This window comes from Armigeres subalbatus, chromosome 3, assembly GCF_024139115.2.
Source record: "Armigeres subalbatus isolate Guangzhou_Male chromosome 3, GZ_Asu_2, whole genome shotgun sequence".
NCBI lineage: Eukaryota > Metazoa > Arthropoda > Insecta > Diptera > Culicidae > Armigeres > Armigeres subalbatus.
The window spans coordinates 39,971,185-39,990,715 of NC_085141.1; the positions used below are offsets into that span (position 1 = coordinate 39,971,185).

The 19,531-nt window shown below is 43.6% G+C and overlaps 1 protein-coding gene across 7 annotated transcripts in view; it reads right to left on the minus strand.

Annotated features, from left to right (window-relative positions):
• Nucleotides 1-3,919: 3,919 nt before the first annotated feature.
• Nucleotides 3,920-19,531, minus strand: part of LOC134220280 (zinc finger MYM-type protein 4) — a 44,974-nt gene continuing 29,362 nt past the window's right edge. For 3 of the 7 annotated variants that reach the window (XM_062699291.1, XM_062699290.1, XM_062699292.1), the window contains exons 2-8: nt 18,230-19,139; nt 14,657-18,172; nt 14,471-14,596; nt 14,282-14,403; nt 14,068-14,203; nt 13,897-13,996; nt 3,920-5,548 (exon numbers count right to left, since the gene is read on the minus strand). In XM_062699291.1, the coding sequence (XP_062555275.1) occupies nt 5,374-5,548; nt 13,897-13,996; nt 14,068-14,203; nt 14,282-14,403; nt 14,471-14,596; nt 14,657-18,172; nt 18,230-18,980 (4,926 nt within the window). In that variant the 5' untranslated portion in view covers nt 18,981-19,139 and the 3' untranslated portion in view covers nt 3,920-5,373. The remainder of the gene's footprint in view (nt 5,549-13,896; nt 13,997-14,067; nt 14,204-14,281; nt 14,404-14,470; nt 14,597-14,656; nt 18,173-18,229; nt 19,140-19,531) is intronic. The other 4 variants (XR_009981835.1, XR_009981834.1, XR_009981836.1 and 1 more) reach the window with 4 other exon arrangements.

The following is a 19,531-nucleotide window of genomic DNA, read 5'->3' on the forward strand; positions in this document are numbered from 1 at the left end:
GTACCGAACCAGTTAGAAAACGAGCAGAAGGAAAAGAAGAAGATGGTCTCTCGGCGCGAGCAAGAGTCAGATGACAGTGAGGAAGACTCCGAGGAAGAAGAAGACACCGCTTCGGATGAAGAAAATGAAGAAGAAAGAAACAGAAGAAGAGGAAACCGAAGATGAAGAAGAGGAACAAGCAAAGAAGAAGAGGAAACCTAAGCCGAAAATGAAGAAAGTCGTCGAAAACGGACTGGGGCAGCAGCGCAGGGCACCGACAAGGGCACAGATGGCGGCGAGGAACGGAGTAACAAAGGAGCTCCCGGTGTTCAACGGCAGACTGGAGGAATGGCCATTATTTATCGGCACGAACGAGGCGTGTGGATTCACCGACGTCGAGAATCTCGTGCGGCTGCAGGAAAGCCTCAAGGATCCAGCATTTGAAAGTGTTCCAGGGCAGCTGTTGTTCCCGAAATCTGTTCCGCAGGACCGAAGGTAATAAGTAAGCTGAGACAGCTGTATGGTCGTCCGGAGCAACTGCTACAATGTCATCTGGAGAAGGTGCGTAGGCTGGAACCGCCGAAGGCTTCGGTACAGCTGTGGAGCAGCTTTGCGAGCACTTAGAGGCCGCCGGGTTAAAGCAACATTTGGCTAACCCGTTATTAGTGCAGGATCTAGTAGACAAGCTTCCTTCTGGCTGTGGGGAATAAAGTGAGCCTGAAAAAAACATTTCCGGTTTTTGGTTTCATTGATAAATAAAATAGTATTTAAATAAAATAAAATGATAAATAACGAATTTGAAATTCTATCGTAGTAGGCATTTGAAATGCCAGCATACTAAGAAGCGAATGAGAAGAAATTTGAAATTGAATCTCAGTAGGCTGACATACAATTCTAGATTGTTAGAAGGGGAAAAAGAAAATAAATGAAGATCATTCAGTGTTCGTTTCTTGAGGCGTGAATACGTCATTTGTTTGCAAGTGTCCAACGCTTATTTTCAACAACAAAATAAGTTGGTGAACGGATTTGCTTGGCTACGACACTGGCGACAAGCGTGAATGGGTGCGGTACAAGAAGCGGAAAAAGATGGTGACGCTCCGTACCTTCACTAATTTTATTTCGGGAATTGTGGCCGAAGCCTGCGAAGCAAACGTTTCTGTTGACTTCAAACCCGAGGCGAAACCAGGAAGATCCGGCTTCGGAAAAGGACGGAATAAGGAGAGAGGTGCCTTCTACAATCATAGCGCTACAGAGTGGTTGTCAATGAGCCGGCCACGGAATCTAGACAAAGGGCATGCAATGCTTGTGTAAGCGGACTGACCATCGTTTACGTTTACCATCGATACTACCAGGATTTCAGGAGCATGACGCCGGCAGATCGGATGAAGATTGTGCGGAAGTGGAAACTCTGCGACACATGCCTGAACGACCATGACCACGCGGGGTGCAAGTTCAGAATACGGTGCACCATTGGCGGGTGTACGGAAAGGCACAATCCGTTGCTGCATCAAGGGTCTGGAATGGTCGTTATGAACGCCCACATCCGGCTGAACAGCAGCATATGGTTCCGTATGCTGCCGGTGACAATGTTGTTTTGTACTTAAAACTATTTTTATGTAAATTATTTTAACTGTACTTAGGATTAGGTAGAATGGTAATTTAAGAATTTCGGGATAACTTTAAAAACAAGTTTTGTCTGCTTCATGCACTAGACTCAACTGAGCTCTAGTAATATATATTCATATTCTCTTTGAGGGCATACATGCACAAACTCTCAGAAGGAGAGTGTAATTGATCATATAAACTTCAACTGTTATACTAGGTTCATATACAACAAATGTATTTCCGGGACAAATCCGTGACTACTCTTGCGTTTCTGGATGAAGGAGCATCAGTTACGATGGTGGAGAAAGCACTGACAGACCAGCTGGGTGCCGAGGGCGTTCGGCAAAGCCTTGAGATACGGTGGACAGGAGACGTGGCCCGCGTAGAAAAAGAATTGAGGAGAATCAGCTTGAAGATTTCTGCGGTCGAAGGAACGCGGCAATTTCTGATGAACGAGATGTGCTCTGTAGGAGAATTAGCGCTGCCAGAGCAGTCACTAGATGCTCGGGAGATAGTACAACGGTACGAGCATCTCCGTGGTCTACCAGTCACATCGTATCGGAGGAACCGGCCGAGAATTTTGATCGGACTGAACAATATATATTAGGGTGGTTCAAAAAATCGATTTTGCCCCACAGTACTCATCTGATTCTTTACCATGTTCTGAGTGTCATCTGAAAATTTGAGCTCATTTGGATTAAAACTGATTTAGCACAAGCCGTTTCAAGTTTGCATGCAAACTAGTATGGGGAAATTTATTTTTTTCATTATACTATTAATGATGTGGAGCAAAATCGATTTTTTGAACCACCCTAATATGTATACTATGGCGCCGATCGACGCTAGACTAGGTGAACCTGGAGAGCCCATAGCGGTAAAGTTGCCAGTGAGATGGACAATATTGGCGATTAAAGGTTGCATGAAGAAGAAGAAGTCGAAGGATGATATTTGAAAAAAATTGCACGGGTAAGCATACGGGAAATTTTTTAACTCTTCTCAGAAATTCTAGAAGCAATTTAATTAAAAACGGAAAGCAGTACGGGGTTGGACTTTGCTTGTACTGTGTATCAAGGGTGATATCGCGAAATAAAATTTGAAATCGAAAAATTGCGTTTATTGTGCAGTACAAGGAAAGTCCAACCCCGTACTCAAATATAGTATATTAACAATATAGTCCACTTCGTAAATCCCCATATATTAGGCAAGAGACAGCACATTAACACCATCTTGCGTCACTAAAGGCAACTAACACCTAAAAACGATAGCCAAGGGGTGCGTTAATTGCGAAAATTACACTAATTTTACAATTTTTGAAAATTTGGATTACATTTTTTTAAATTTTATTTTTAAACTCAGATATCAAAATGGGGTCATGGGATGATTTCTAGCATATCATTTTGAAATGTTATGTTGCATATTGAATTATACGTTTAAGCACCCCTCGGAATGTCTCTGCACTACATTGCTTGCCTTTTGTGACACCGCGGCGCTGCTGCATTGTCTCTTCAAATCAGCCAGAGTGGACTATATTGGTAATAGAGTATATTTGCCGTACTGCTAACCGTTTTTAATTAAATTACTCCTAGAATTTTTGAGAAGAGTTTTAAAAAACTTCCCGTATGCTTCCCCGTGCAATTTTTTTCAAATATCATCCTTCGACTTCTTCTTCTTCGTGCAACCTTTATTTGCCAATACGGCCCAAGGCGTGGAGCAAAATCGTCCGACGCGCATATGGTTGGCTACCACGACGAAATTTCGAATGAACAGATACATGATCTGATCACAAGACTGCTACAGAAAAACTAGTCTTTCTTTGGACCGATTCCGAACAAATACGATGTTCGAATCGTTTCCCCATTTGATTTTGCTGGCGTAAACGAGAATGCGCATCAATTTTCGTTCAAAACCGCGTTCGTACGTAAACAAGAATATGAATGAAAAGCTTTGTCTAGCGCGCTGAAGTGAAAATATTTCATACTAGGCTATAATATTAGCAAATGAGAGCGTTATAAGAGAGAGTCACTCGTTTAGACGTTTTCAAAAATCATGCTACAAATGTGTTTTATGTCTGTTTCCTCAAATTTCATGTTCGGCCATTGTTTCACTATAAGCTTTTAGCAATTAGTGACACAGTACCTATAGTCAGTCTGCCGCGGCTTACATGCTGAAGTTGCAGTCATTCAATACTGAGAGTTCGTCCAATGTCAACTTTTCAATTTCATGTTCAGAAATTCATAGAAAAAATAGATAATGGCCATTCCATTGGCTGGTAAATTATTATTTCATATGGTTTTATGATCTTGTGATAATCACTACACAATTCAAAGTCCTCAAATACTTCCAATTACTTTCTGTTTTCTTTATTTCTAATCTGTATGCTTTTTGACCAAATAGAATTATATTTTGCTTATCATTGTTTGCCAGTATCTGTGTGTATGTGTGATTTGTGTCTTATCGGTAGTATTTTACATTGAAAAAAATATGCTTCTCTCTGTTATTTGCCTGATTCTATACTGCAACGAACATAGCTAAGTCGCTTAATATTTGATATTTCACACTCGATAACGCTTATACATCTCTCTGACTACGTTCGCCATACATACTTGGATTGGGACCGGCAAAATAAAACCAAACCTTAAGTAGGAGGATGAACCGACGGATCCAGCGGCTCACGCTGAGTGTGTTCGACTTACATTTCGAAGTAATCAAACAACCTCTCCGTTTTAAGATTTCTAAACAGTAAAGTGTGTGCAATATTTCATTAGTTACTTCTCTATTTATTAGACGCATACACTAATGGGTTGAATTCTTGAATGCTTGAATGTGTTTGCCTGTTTGTTTCTATTGTTCTAAAATTGTTTGTTTGCACTTCTTGAATCCAAATTTTGTTTCATTCTCGCGCGAATGCTGTTGTAGATGTGTCACTATCTTCAAGCAAGACTAAAGTAATATTTACAAAGACTCGTGATCCTCTCGCTTGAAATAAAACTTAAAATAGCACTTATATAAGTAAAGGGAGAAAACGAAATTCTTACTGCTTTCTGACCGGGTAAATAAATGTGTGCTCTAAATCGAATAACAACAAAATAGTCAATAAATTTGAGTCGCATAAGGGGATTCAAAAGAAACTCATTATTCTGCAGTTTTGCTTTTTACCGTGCGGCGGAGAACGGTGCTTTGCACCTGACGAATTTGGATCATTCCTGAAAACTTTTGAACTTTCTCCTATAGGACAACGATTGTAATTTTACCTTTCGGTACGTTAAAAGTATTTTTGACGAGAGTAGTCCAGCCCTAGCCAACAACGTCCACAAAGCGTCCTCCCGATCAGCGATGAAAGTTCATGATCCCGCTCCAGCGACGGTAGTAGTCATTGTAGTAGTAATCGTAATCCGGTGGTGGTGGAGGATGGGTCGTGTTATTGGCCATAAAACTTGATGGCTGCTGTTGACCTCCTGATCCGGTTACCACCGCGTTTGCTGCGCTAGTGGAAGAGGAAGAAGAATTACCACCGGTCGATGAGGATGCGGATGTTGAGTTCACCGTTTGGGACCCACCATTGCTGCCTTGCTGTTGTTGTTGTTGCTGCTGCTGCAGCTGCTGAAGTGACGTCTGCAGACTGCGGAAGGGAAGAGAACTGAGCGCATTGGCAACGTGATTCATCGAGCAAAAATTGGCCACCGTAGCGGCACTGCTAATGGCGGAATTGTTAATGGTGGTGTTGATTAGGTTGTGGTTAGTGCTGTTGTTGCAGCTAGCACTGTCCTCGTCATCTTGGGACTCGTTTCATTAGCTGGTGAGTAAGGCGATGTTGATTTCCTTCACCATCTTAACCCTGTGCAACATTTTGCTGAGGGCATCCTTGCTGAGGGCTTGCGTCGAGTACCAGACGGGTGAATCCGGCACACAGGATCGTTCCGGTTGCAGGTAGAATACGTCATTGCGGGTCTTCACGCTTTCCGGGCTGGAAATGGAAAGGAAATGATTAAAACCAAGATTCACAAACTTGACTAAATTGAAACATACAAAGATAAAGTGTAATTAAAACATAGTCCCTCTTGACATAGAAACGATATTTTTCAATACTGGTCTTTTCATTTTAGCACATGGTGCAATTGGCGACACGGCTTTAATAAGAGGGATTCGATTTTAACGGTCAAAAATTATTATGCATCAATTTCTATATTATCATCATAGGGGCGATTCAAATATGACATCCACTATTTTTTGACATTTCTAGACCCCCCTCCCCGCTCTGTCACGGTCTTAGAGTTGATTTGCTCGTTTTCTCACTCCTCTTCCTTTTCGTGCCATCAAAAATTGCAAAAAGAGTAGCCTTTATGGAACAAACAACCTAATCCCTACATGTGGTCGATATGGTGGTTAGGCTATAGTGACCGCATCCCATCGCAATTTTTTAATGTTCTAGGCTCGAATCCCGTTGCGCTCATATTTTTTTTAATTGCTTATCGAACATTTTCGCGAAAAATGTAAAAGGCGTAAAAGTGATGAAACGAAAAAAGAAATTCATCGAGTAGGCACGATTTTCGCTTATCTTCTAGGTTCGCTCTAGATAAAAGCCACCCCACCCAGAGATGTTTTTCATTACAAACTCCGAAAAAAAAGATTCTCCTACGATCCGAAAATCACTTGATTTCGCCAAACTGAAACGAAAAATACGGACCCTGGTCATAGTAGCAATTAAGTCTCCATGGGAAACCACGATTGGTGGGACATCCGACGATGCACTGTTCGCGGTAGATCGACGGTTGATAGAAGATGCAATCTCTACGACTGGTGGTTGCTCATACGTGGTAGAATCATGCAAATTCTGCATAACGATCTGCTACTATATGAACTGCGTAGTGATAATGAGACCATCCTCCACATTGTGGACAGATCTGTTATCCAGTTTGTTATTCCCGTCTTAGTGTTGGCAAAACAAGTGCCAATCTGTTGCCCGTACAAATGGCCTCTATCCGACGTTTGCACAGCAACCTCTGTTGACCAGCTCCTGAATGTTTCGACGGTCCTCCTGGACTCCTGCTGACTAGCCAGGAAAGAATTCCGTCCGGCGCTACCCACGACTTATGCGGCCGATCCATGATCCCACTGCTGTAACGTCAACGGTCGATCCATCCCACAGATGTAGATCTGAAACCGTACCTGGGCCCATAACCTGTTGGCAAAACAAGGGAACCCCCTCACAAAAAATAACAATACTAGAGTTCCCTCTCACTCCACGGCAGGCTACTGACTGATACTTCTGCTAGCAGCTGCAGTTGTCTTTATTCCACAATAGGGATATACAATACAGCAACAATCATATTTCCTTAATCTATACCAAAGAGCAACTAGAACTAACCGGCGCCTGCTTCCTAACCATCTTCGATCTACAGCGAAGCGTCGCACACTACCTGATATTTCAACACTTTGCATCCTTTTAACAGAGAGTGCTTCAAACTTCAAATCGAGAAATTTCGATCGATTTTTTACCGGAAGCCTTCGTTCAAGAGGCCTAGAATCCGCCTTTCAAGAGGCCCGGAAGCCTTCTTTCAAAAGGCCCGGAAGCCGCCTTTTCTTTTGACCCGGGAGCCTCTTTTCTAAGAGGCTTGGAAGTCTTCTTTCAAGAGACCCGGAAGCATCCTTTCAAGAGGCCCGGAAGCCTCCTTTCAAGAGGCCCGCAAGTCTCCTTTCAAGAGGCTCGGAAGCCTCTTTCCAAGAGGCCCGGAAGCCTCCTTTCAAGATGCCCGGAAGCCTCCTACTTTCAAGAGGCCCGCAAGTCTCCTTTAAAGAGGCCCCGAATCCTCTTTCCAAGAGGCCCGGAAGCCGCCTTTTAAGAGGCCCGGAATCTTTTTTTCAAGATTACCGGAAGCCTCCTTTCAAGAGACTCGGAAGCCTCCTCTCAAAATGCCCGGAAGCATCCTTGCAATAGGCCCGGAAGCCTCCTCTCAAGAGGCCCGGAAGCCTCCTTTCAAGAGGCCCGGAAGCCTCTTTTCAAGAGGCTTGGAAGCCTCCTTTACAGATGCTCGAAAGCCTCTTTCCAAGAGGGCCGAAAGCCTCTTTCCAAGAGGCCCGAAAGTCTCCTTTCAAGAGGCCCGGAAGCCTCCTTTCAAGAGGCTCGGAAGCCTCTTTCCGAAAGCCGCCTTTCTAGAGGCTCGGAAGCCTCCTTTCAAGAGGCCCGCAAGTCTCCTTTAAAGAGGCCCGGAATCCTCTTTCCAAGAGGCCCGGAAGCCGCCTTTTAAGAGGCCCGGAAGTATACTTTCAAGATCCCCGGAAGCCTCCTTTCAAGAGGCCCGGAAGCCTCCTTTCAAGAGGCTCGGAAGCCTCCTTTCAAGAGGCTCGGAAGCCTCCTTTCAAGAGGCCCGGAAGCCTCATTTCAAGAGGCCCGGAAGCCTCCTTCAAGAGGCTTGGAAGCCGCCTTTTAAGAGACCCGGAATCTTCTTTTCAAGATTATCGGAAGCCTCCTCTCAAGATGCCCGGAAGCCTCCTTTCAAGAAGCCAGGAAGCCTCCTCTCAAGAGGCCCGGAAGCCTTCTTTCAAGAGGCCCAAAAGCCTCCTTTCAAGAGACTCGGAAGCCTCCTCTCAAGATGTCCGGAAGCCTCCTTTCAAGAAGCCAGGAAGCCTCCTCTCAAGAGGCCCGGAAGCCTCCTTTCAAGAGGCCCAAAAGCCTCCTTTCAAGAGGCTCGGAAGCCTCCTCTCAAGATGCCCGGAAGCCTCCTTTCAAGAAGCCAGGAAGCCTCCTCTCAAGAGGCCCGGAAGCCTCCTTTCAAGAGGCCCAAAAGCCTCCTTTCAAGAGGCCCGGAAGCCTCCTATCAAGAGGCTTGGAAGCCTCCTTTACAGAAGCCCGAAAGCCTCTTTACAAGAGGCCCGAAAATCTCCTTTCAAGAGGCCCGGAAGCCTCCTCCTTTCAAGAGGCCCGCAAGTCTCCTTTCAAGAGGCTCGGAAGCCTCTTTCCAAAAGGCCCGGAAGCCCCCTTTCTAGAGGCTCGGAAGCCTCTTTTCAAGATGCCCGGAAGCCTCCTCCTTTCCAGAGGCCCGGAAGTCTCCTTTAAAGAGGCCCGGAATCCTCTTTCCAAGAGGCCCGGAAGCTGCCTTTTAAGAGGCCCGGAAGCATCCTTTCAAGATCCCCGGAAGCCTCCTTTCAAGATGCCCGCAAACCTCCTTTCAAGAGGCCCGGAAGCCTCCTTTCCAGAGGCCCGGAAGCCTCCTTTCAAGAGGCCCGGAAGCCTCCTTTCCGAGAGACCTGGAAGCCTCCTTTCAAGGGGCCCGGAAGCCTCCTTTCAAGAGGCCCGGAAGCCTCCTTTCAAGAGGCTCAGAAGTCTCTCTTCAAGAGGCTTGGAATTCATCTTTCTAGGGGCTTGGAAGCCTACATTCAACAGGCTTAGAGGAGTCATTTCAAGATGCTTACAAGCCTCCTTTTAAGTGGCTCGAAAGCCGCCTTTCAAGAGGATCGAAAGCCTTTAAGAGCTCGGAGAAATAAAAATTCCAGCCAACTTGGAGAGTCATATATAACGGTAATTTTCAGTTCTATTTTCCATATACATATCTTATGAGTTACATTTTTTTCATTTACAGCAAAAAATTACGTGCTAGGGCTAATGACGGCTTTGGCAGGTTTTGTTCTATTATTGTCAGGGGGTTTTTTTATGACTGATTATGCTCAAATTTGGCCCAAATATTCTTTGCATATCAAAGAATATTGTGGCCAAATTTCATTAATTTCGGTCGACAAAAACCCCCCTGCCAATAATAGAACAAAACCTGCTAAAGCCGTCTGTTCCCCTACCTAAATTAATTCAAAAGTGCGAAGGGGTACCTCCCAAGAAAAGAACCGCTGCACTGTAGAATAAAACCCTAGAATTTACTTTCTTCCGTACAAATGTCAACCCAGTGGGCACGTGTTTCATTTCAATAACATTCCCTCACGTGGGTGAGTACCAGTGAGAAGTTGTTTCGAGAATAGCCCTCTCCATCCCCATCAGTGTTGGTGTTGTGTTTACAAAATTTTCCTTTGTTTGCTGTTAGAACTGTCATATTTTTCTTGTTTGCTGTTAGAAAACAACAAACAATGCGTGGAAACACTAAGAAAAATATCGCAAATTTGAACTAGACATCAGGTGAAAATGATCATTTTCATTTTGATTCAGTGTGCAGCAAAAAAAAATCACTCTGTGATAGTGTTGGTAAAATCTGCTTGGAGACCTCAATAGCCAAAGGTAAGCTGGAGAAACGACCCTGAGAATACTTTTATCCAATACGAGTCGATAGATCTAAGAACTAGAATGAAATATTAACATGTCTAGCCTTTATATAAAATAATTTGTTCATGCAAAGGCGTCACAATCGTCCAAGCTCTCAATCATTCGATGTCCAAAAAAATAAAAATAACCTAAATTGAAATATCACACTTTTGATTTATGTGTGTTTCATGCGTGCCCCCACTTTAAGAAATATTACGAGCGCTGATCATTTGATATACTAAAAGATCGTGAAAATGAAGGTAAAAGTACTGACGACCCCGATACTAAAGATCATAAGCAGAACGGAGGTAGGCATAACTTCTAGGAACCGACCATCGCCAAATTGACGTGGGCAGGATTTAATAAATCAAATCAACTTTAATAATCAAAACCAAACTGCCTCGAAACGACATAGCGCATAGTAAAGCACTAAATGCAGAGTTTAAACCCTCTCTTGCGCCTTCTAAGAATTTGATGCGTGGAAACTAACTAACCTGAAATTGATGGGTGGAAAAATAAGTTATACTATTGGTCAATTTCTTCAAACTCTGACTACCCCACATTACACTGGTCCGTTTGGAATCATCCATGATTATACAATGAATCCCGTGATGAATTTGAAATTCACCACATGTTTTTCTATTATTATTTCCAAAAGCCAAATCTAACGAAATCATTTTCGTACAGTGCTGAAATTTAAGTCGATTGATCAGCATAAATAATCAAATGATTCTACCATTGTACCACCACTATATACGTAATGGTTCTCTCAGCTCGTGCTCTTGAAAAATTACTGTGAAAAGCACGTGGTTTCCAAGATGGCCGATTTGTGGCTTAACATTCCCCCCCCCTCCCTATTAGTCATCTTCTTCTTCTTCTTCTTCTTCTTATTGGCATTACATCCCCACACTGGGACAGAGCCGCCTCGCAGCTTAGTGTTCATTGAGCACTTCCACAGTTATTAACTGCGAGGTTTCTAAGCCAGGTTACCATTTTTGCATTCGTATATCATGAGGCTAGCACGATGATACTTTTATGCCCAGGGAAGTCGAGACAATTTCCAATCCGAAAATTGCCTAGACCGGCACCGAGAATCGAACCCAGCCACCCTCAGCATGGTCTTGCTTTGTAGCCGCGCGTCTTACCGCACCCTATTAGTCATATGTATAACGAATGCTTTACTATTACTATACTAAGTATAGTAAAAGACCGGAAGTAATCATGGGGCCAGCCACCACGCATTTCGTGCGCGAGAATGTAGAAAGAAAACTGATCAAACTGGTACACGTTGGAACTCATTGTTTTCTATCGTTCTGAGGTGTTAAACCGCAAAGAAATCCCCTGCTTGTCAATTTTATTCAAAAGAGGGGAAGTCGGTTGTCCTCTATTGCGTCATTCGCCCTTATTCCAGATAGAGCTTGCAATATCAGATTTTGCTATTCATTTTGTTATTCATATATTAATGTTAAAATTGTATTTTTTTTACTGTTTGCTTCTACCCGAGAGGTTCCTTGATTAGGTCTTGAAATGGTCTTTGACACTTCTCTATTGACTAGTGAAGAATTTGGTGATATACCCAAAAAATATTGGCTGTGCTGTGATGCCTTCAAACACAAAAGTGATTGAATGTGCAACATAAGCCGTTGGGTTTGGTTCTGAACCAGGTTAGTGTTGATAAGCTACAACGTCCCGAATAGTTTAAAATATTTCATCTAATAATCAACGAACATGGACAAAACATGATCATTGGGAACACGGATTGTACATGTTTTTTTCTGAATCAACGATTTCTCAAGGTTATCGCAATTTAAAGCCTCCGCAACCCCGTGTAAACAAACATTCCAGGGCGACCACTTTACTTTCATTTCAAAATTCCCGCATATTTCCCGACTTTTTCCCGATATTTTTGAAAAAATCCCGATTTAATTTCGAATATTTAAAATAAAAATTTGTAGGGTTTCTTACCCCATTCCCGGCCTAACATGCGTACGACTGCATTATTTAATTGATATTTATGACAGGAAGCAAATTTTCCTGAATTTTGTGGGCTGTATAATTCTGCAATGGGGTTCACTTCTGCTTAAAAATAGCTATTCGTGCTAAATATCGTTCAAAAAAGCTTTTATTTGATTTAAAATAACGAGGTGCAGCACTCATTTCAGTCATAGCGATTTGCCATTCCGGCACAAGTAAAATCAGTTCCCGGCCTAAACAAAATTTTACTCGATCTCTAAACATTTTACTCTCATTCTCTCTCGGGACGGTAGAAAATGAGACGTAAACAAAAATATGCACGTTCCACGACAACAAGATGCCAGATGGTATTATTCATAATCATTTTTATTTGGTTGAGAAGATATATTTACTCATCCAAATTTCTTTCAAACACTTAAAAACAATATTCTTTTCACCTTTTGAAACCGAGAGTATTATAAATAACATGATAGCGTCAACATATTAGACAGTTTTCCTGTTAACGATGAAGGATCATTTTCATACTCCTGGCCTTTTGGCAGCGCGGTGCGGCTAGAAGTTCTTGGGCCGAGGTGATTTTTTGTTCGGTTTGAGAATACATTTTAAAATGTATTCTAATATGTTTAAATAAGTTCTAGTGAAACGAACTAATAAGAAGAATTGAAGTGCGTGTGTTTGGAATTATGATGTGGTGATTAACAACTTAAAGCAATGGTTGTATCGAGCACTGTGACGATTTTCAGGTAGGTGTTTATTTGATGATACCGTTTTGTAAAAGTGGAAAGAATCACTTCGGCTCAGTGGTGTGGCATCGGACAGTGAAATTTTGGAATCTACATTTTTATTTTCTACAATTGGATCAATTAGGAGTAAAACAAGTGGTTGAAAAATATTGAGTATTGTGAAAAATAAATGGGAGACTTTTTAAAAAATATCAATCATGAACCTACGGCTTTCAAACAGTATAAATCATTAGTTTTCTGTGCAGTGAGCCGGGAATCGGGTCCATAGGCCCAAGTAGTGATTTACCCTATTGTAACTAAAAAAAATCGTCATTCTAAACGTGCTTTTAATTGACGTTTCCTGTCATAAATTTATTTAGTTTCATTGTCTCAGTCGATTCTTTGGCTAATTTGAGGTCATTTTTTAAAACCTCTAACTATTTTAAAAATCGATAGTTCTAGACCAACATTTGAAAAAGGTGCATTAGCCAAAGTTTATTCCTTCCAGTTTTTTGTCTATGTATGTAGACGAGGAACCGGGGAGAACAAATATTAGCTGTTATGCCATTTTCAAGTGTTGGTCTAGAGTTAATTTTAATTATATTGAAAAATCCTCAATCTATTTTCAGTTCTTGAGACTTATTTTACCTTTACCAGTAATGTATTATCGATATGATTATTTCTACTACTGCTACACATCCTGATATTATTATGGCATCATTTATTGTTTATGCCAGTCCTTCCTTCATCCTTAAGCAGGTTTACGATCAAACATTGCTCATCAATCTAAAGCACTTCTCCTATACATACAGTGGTAACGCTGACAAAATTAAGAAATTAAGATATTAACAACGAATGCCCATAGATCCTTAAGATGTGTCAAATAAAACATAATTGGATATACTGGACTACTGTCGACAAGTTTCCAGATAAAACTTGAGTCGCTTTCAAGAAAATATCGATCAAGCGGAATCAGGAATCCACAAGCTGCTATTTAGCTTTTTTCATGGACTCCTTTAGATACCATTGGTCTTAGAAACCTGCTGAAGCGTAGATGGCATGTTGCTTTCCATCATCAGTAGCGAGAAGGGCACTAGACTCGATATTAAAGAATTTTGGCTTACCATTCTCATTATATAATTGACTAAGCCGGATACCAATTTTTTTTTTATGTTTTACACTAGAATAGTTATCCATGATTTAATGAAAAGAACAAAAGTTACTGATTACTTTGTATAATTTTGAGAAATTCCCGACTTTTTCCCGCATTTCCCGCATGGACTTTAAATTCCCGCATTTCCCGATTTCCCGACTCACTGGCCACCCTGCATTAGTATAGCAAATCTGAACAAATACAAACAGTTGGGCACTCACCATTTTGAAAGATAGAACTCGTACAGCTTCACCGGACACCGTAGTGGATTTTCCTCATTTTCCTGCTGTTCGTAGACTTTCTTCTTTCTCGCATTGGCGGCTGCAATTGAGTTATTTTTTAAAATAAATTTGGCAGAATTTCCTCACTCAATGCTACAAAACAGTTCTTACCCAGTGACGACTGTGGAGGATAGAATCGTAGCAAAACATTCCGCGATCCAGGCATTTTAGCCCCACCCTGATTGGGATTCCGCTTCCAGTGTTTCATGATGTGCGAGAAACTGAGCTCCATGTGTTCTTCAACAGTCTGAACATAAAGAGATGAAACGATTGAAATATAAGTTCAATAAAGCCTTTGATAAAATGTTCGAAACAAAGGACATACCGTCAAGTTAAAGTGTTTCGTGTTGAAGAACATTAGTGTGCTGAGTAGCACATGTGGCGAGTGTGCTCCCAATTGTTTACACTCCCAGAGGTGTTCCTCTTCTACACGGGTTACAATGTATTCTGTAGGAAAAGACAAAATATGAATATGTTTGCTTTATAATAGACCTGGATATGCAAGACAACTTACGGGAATCGTTGTACAGCACGGAGAATTTCTTGGCCACTTCATCTAAACAATCCGTGAAGCGCTCATAGTAGGGATCGGTGAAAATGTTGTCTATTCGACCGTTCTCAAATAGATACTGTTGAATACCTGTATCGCGAGAGAAGCAAATTAATGCCAATGCTAAAACCGGACGTCCACGTCATTTACCTAACACCAAATAGTATATCGTATCGGGAGCGTACTCCGTTCCGTTCGGTTTCCGGACCTCTTTTACGAACAGACAAAGCGAATAGTTCAGTTCGTCGGCCGTCAGCTGAAGAATTTCTGATTTGAATGGTTTTCGTCGGATAGTGCTCTTTTCGAGATCGGCGTTCTTGGTCAAGACCCACTGTTTCCATGCGTTTACACCGAACGTGTACTTGAGACACATGTTGGCGTCCGGTTTCTCGACAGGTTCCCTTGGCGGTTCCGGCGAGGGTTCGCTGATCTGTTCTCGTTTGATGCGTTTGTTGGGCGAAATTTGTTGCCGATTGTTGTTGTTCGTTCGGGGTGTGGCCGGTGCTCGTTTGCGTCCGCCTCGCTGGGGAGCGGGTGTTGTTTGCCTTTGCTGTTCCAGCATCATTAGCTGATGATGATGCAGCTGCTGCTGGGAACCATCGTCATGTCCGTAGCCATGGTGGGCAGCGGCGGCCGCCTGTTGTTGTGCAATTGTGTTGGCCTGCATAGCGGACTCCAGGTCGACGGCAGGCTCTTCGAAATCATTTGACGCCATCTTGAGAGCCATCTGGACCAGATCTTCGTTGAAGGAGGTGTTGTTCTCCATGGCGACGGAATTGGCGGTAAACTGCTCGTCGGCAGCCGCATCATCCGAATCGGAATCGTCGTCGTCCTTTTTCTTGTCGCCGGCAACCATTTCGGCCATCATAAGCAGTTCGGCTTCGTACGGATCGGTAGGCATTTTGTCCTGAATCTTCTTGATTTCCTTCATGATGCCGTTGGCGGAGTTGCGCGTTGTCGGTATGAATACGGGAACAGGAATAGGAAGGGGAAAGGGAATTGGGACGGGAGTCGGCAAAGAGAACATATGCATGGGAGATGGAACGTAGATTGGAACTGGAATTGGTATAACGATTTTCCTCTGTAACCATTCCTCTGTTTGACACTCAACGTTGCACTGAACAGGCCTACAACTAACCGCTTTTGATTGTTGCATCGGTTTACACATGGTACCAGCGTTTGCAACCGGAACAGGTGTCGGGGGAATCGTGACAATCTGCGTCTTCAACTCCACTTTCGGTGGAGGGGGTGGCGGCGGTGGTTCGTACCTCTTCTGTGGAGCTGTATTCAACTGGACGCTCAATGGTTCCAACGATACCCTCAACTCGGGCATATTCGCATTTGACGAACGCGTCGGAGTAGCAGTGCTTGGCGGTCGTCCACCCTTTGATCGCGTGGACCGGTTGGCAGCTGCGTTGATGTGTCCGGCCAACGATTGTACAGATGCTATTACCGGGAGATCCGTAGATGACATAACCGCATTGGCAACAGCCGCTGCCGTACGTGGCGGTCTTCCAGTTTTTCTTGTCGATGAATGTGGGCTTGAAGCAACTGACGCCGGCAAAGTTACTCCGGGGAGCATAGCGGTCTTTTTGACACGCTTCGGCAATCCAGTGGGGACAGGATTGTTGCGAGTTTCTTCGGAGTCAATCGTTAACGGAGTTTTGTTGAACTGGCTTTGGAACGACATAACACATTGGTAGGTGCAAAAATTTCGCACGCTGGCGTCACTCATCGTCAAGTGGTACTGCGGAGTTTTTAGCAACTTACAGTGATCGCAGTGGACCTGCTTCATCGAGAGGGCGTTGACTGACACTTCACACAAGGTGAGACAATTCAGCGAACACATGGCTGTGTTTCCAATCATTTTCTGGATCATGTCGAAATTGTACTTTTTCACTTTACACCAATTACAGGACACAATCTTTCTGTTAGTTATAATGTAGAGATTCATACATATTCTGGAGCAGAATGGAACATTATCGGATTCACGGTCGGATGTAAAAATAGTGAATGAATCACTAGATTTTCGCTCGAAGAAGACCTTGCACATGGCACATTCGTCTGGACAAACATTGTTGACGAACTTGAACGCAGAGAAGCACGGGGTACTACAGAAGAAATGTTCTCTGTTGTCGAGCATGACGTTGATCTTTGCGACTTTCTCATGATTACAAACTGCACATACATGAGGCACCTGTCTTTTACTTGGATCGAGGACTTCTTCGTATTTCTTCAAGCAAACCTGAGTACAAAAATCTTTGAACAGGCCTTTATCGCCGACCGGTGCCAAAAATCCGAGCTCCCCAACAGTTATGTCTCGTTGACAGTAAGAACAGGCCTTCAAATTTTTCTTGTATTGATCCAGACAACTAGAGCGACAAAATTGCCGAATATCGAATCCAAAACGGACACAGTATTTACCTAAGCTAGTCACCGATACTGAATTGTTGCACATGGCACAGTTTGAACCAACTGAGTTTTGATAAACGCCTAGACATTTCTCATTACAAAAGTCCATAGTCTCCCATTGGAGTGTCTTCTCTGTGAGTTGTGAGATCAGCTGGAAACATTGCGCGCATCGTCGCATGAAGCTGGCCTCTCGATCTAACCGAGCATGCTCGGCTTCTTCTTCCGTTCTGGCTACCGCCTTGGCTGGCTCTTGGGGTTGCTCTGGCTCATTCGGAACTCTCTTGGGAAGATCCCTCACCCGCACCGATCTCCGCTTCAACCGGAACAGATCCTGATGTTCCGTCATCAACAGATTCAGACAATCTTCGTGACAAATGAACAACTCGTCATCGTCTTGCTGAAAGAAGTATTTGCACTCCTTGACATCATTGCATTGGATACATTTTTTCGTTTCACTTGCGGCCTTTTCATCAATCAGATAGCGTTTCCTCTTCAGCACATATTTCTCCCCGTTGATCGTCGTAAGATGTTCTACGCATTTCATATCGCAAAGGTACTTATATCGGCCCTCGTCACCACTCTTCCCAGTCTGATATCGATATTTGCATGTCGTCGTCTTCTCACATCGGGAACACGCTTCTTGACAGTCGAAGATCTGCACAATTCCAACTCGCTTCTGGATCAGCTCATACTGGCCCGGGTTTTCCGTTCGCATCGACTGGACGCAGTCGAACGAGCAGATGAATTTGGCCTCTTCTCCGTCCTCTTGGATCAAACTGTACTCGCAGACCTTCGATTCGCTACACTTCAGGCAAGTCTGCTCCATCGGCTCCGGAACCTCGCGGATTTGGTTGACCTGCGGTGGGGCATCAGCTGCATGGTCCTGTTCCAACTCAACGTCATCCGTTTGTTCGGCTCCGGCTTCTAACCGAACTTCTGCTTCCTCCGTCGTCGGTGGTTCTTTATCAGTCTGGGTTTCTACCGGTGGTTCCTCTCCATCGGGTTTGTCCTTATTCTTTGATGTTTCATCTTCAGTGGGCTCTTTTTCAGCTGCAGCAGCTTCTTTTTCGCCTTCGGTCTCACCTTCTGCTGGCGCAGCATCCATACCGTCTTGACTTTTCTCCGACTCCTCAGCTGCTTCACGAGCGACGCGAGCTCGCTCTTTATCTGCATCCGATAACTCCCGTTCATCGTCCGGCAGAAGACACACGTTTTCATCAACACCTTCGCCTTCCGTCAGCTCGTCGACTCCTTCTGTAATGGAAAATATGTTTATTAGGAATTCACTATCACGTTTCTTTTGAATCTTACCTTCTGCTACACTTTCATCTACGTGATCGGCGTCATCGTTTGCCGATGCGTCCATCGCCGACGATTCGTTCACTTGGGTTGACTCATCCGCTTCGGTGGTGGTTACTACGGTTGAATCCACCTCATCTCCCGCCACACTGCTTTCGTTCTGTATTGAAGACTCGTCCTTCGATTGCTCCGCATGCTTAATCTGATCGAACGGATCCAAGGTAGTCGACTGATCGTGAGACTTGTCGGTCTCGTCCATTGGTTCCGCTCCGTCTTCGCCCTCGCGATGTTGGGTTTCCTCCACATTGGTCATCTCAATATCGTCGAGAAGCTCACTCTCGTTTACCCTGTCGCCACCAGCAGCACTTTGCGGCCGACTAGCATCGTCTTCCTTCACGGGGGCTTCTTCTGTATCGACGCTCTGACTTTCGCCTTTCTCCTGGACCGTCTCCAGCGTGGGTGCAAAACTGTCCCCATCATCGTTACCGTCACTTTGCTTCTTCTCGCCACCATCCACGTCCATTGCTTCTTCCGGCGTTTCTGTGGAAGCTTCAGCAGCGACCTCGTCTTGCGACTCTTCAACAGCGGCAACCCGTTGGCCTTCGACCTCGTCCGTACCGGCTACTGAAGAAGACTCTTGAGATTCTTCTTCGGTGGCAGGTCCAGTACCAGCGCCAGCAGAATCCACAGCATCCGCTGCCGATTGTGCTGGCTCCTGAACTGGCTGATCGGTCGACGGAGGTCGATCGCTGCTTTCGTCCATTATGGGCAATCGTCAACCGTGGTGGGAGTGGAAGTGTTCTATTTGAATCCTATTCGAAAATGTATCGAATGGGCGGTCTATCGAGGATGAGTTTTTTTTTGCAATCGATAATTTGTGTTTTTTTAATCTCGGTCAATATATAAGTCACCGCAGTATGATCTGAAAAAAGTTGTGAAATTTGGTTTCAATATTAGATGTGATAATAATGATTACATTTTTTTTACATTTTGTACCAGAATCAACAAACACGACTATACCTCCACCTTTGTATTTTCGTGATTAAAAAAAAGGAAAACTAATTGCCGTCTAGAATATTGTGTGGCAGTGAAACAACACTTGCCGTTTACTATATAAATCAATAATATTAAATTGCTTTGGAACCGTCGTACCTATTAATCGTAATGGAACGTACACACGGTCAAGCAGTTTGACCAACATTGACTCCAACAGTGGCACGAACAATCAATTTATTCGACCAACAATATCACACACGAACGACCGATGCGCCAAATGGTCAAATGTCAATGTCAAATTGTCAAATGGTTGTTCGA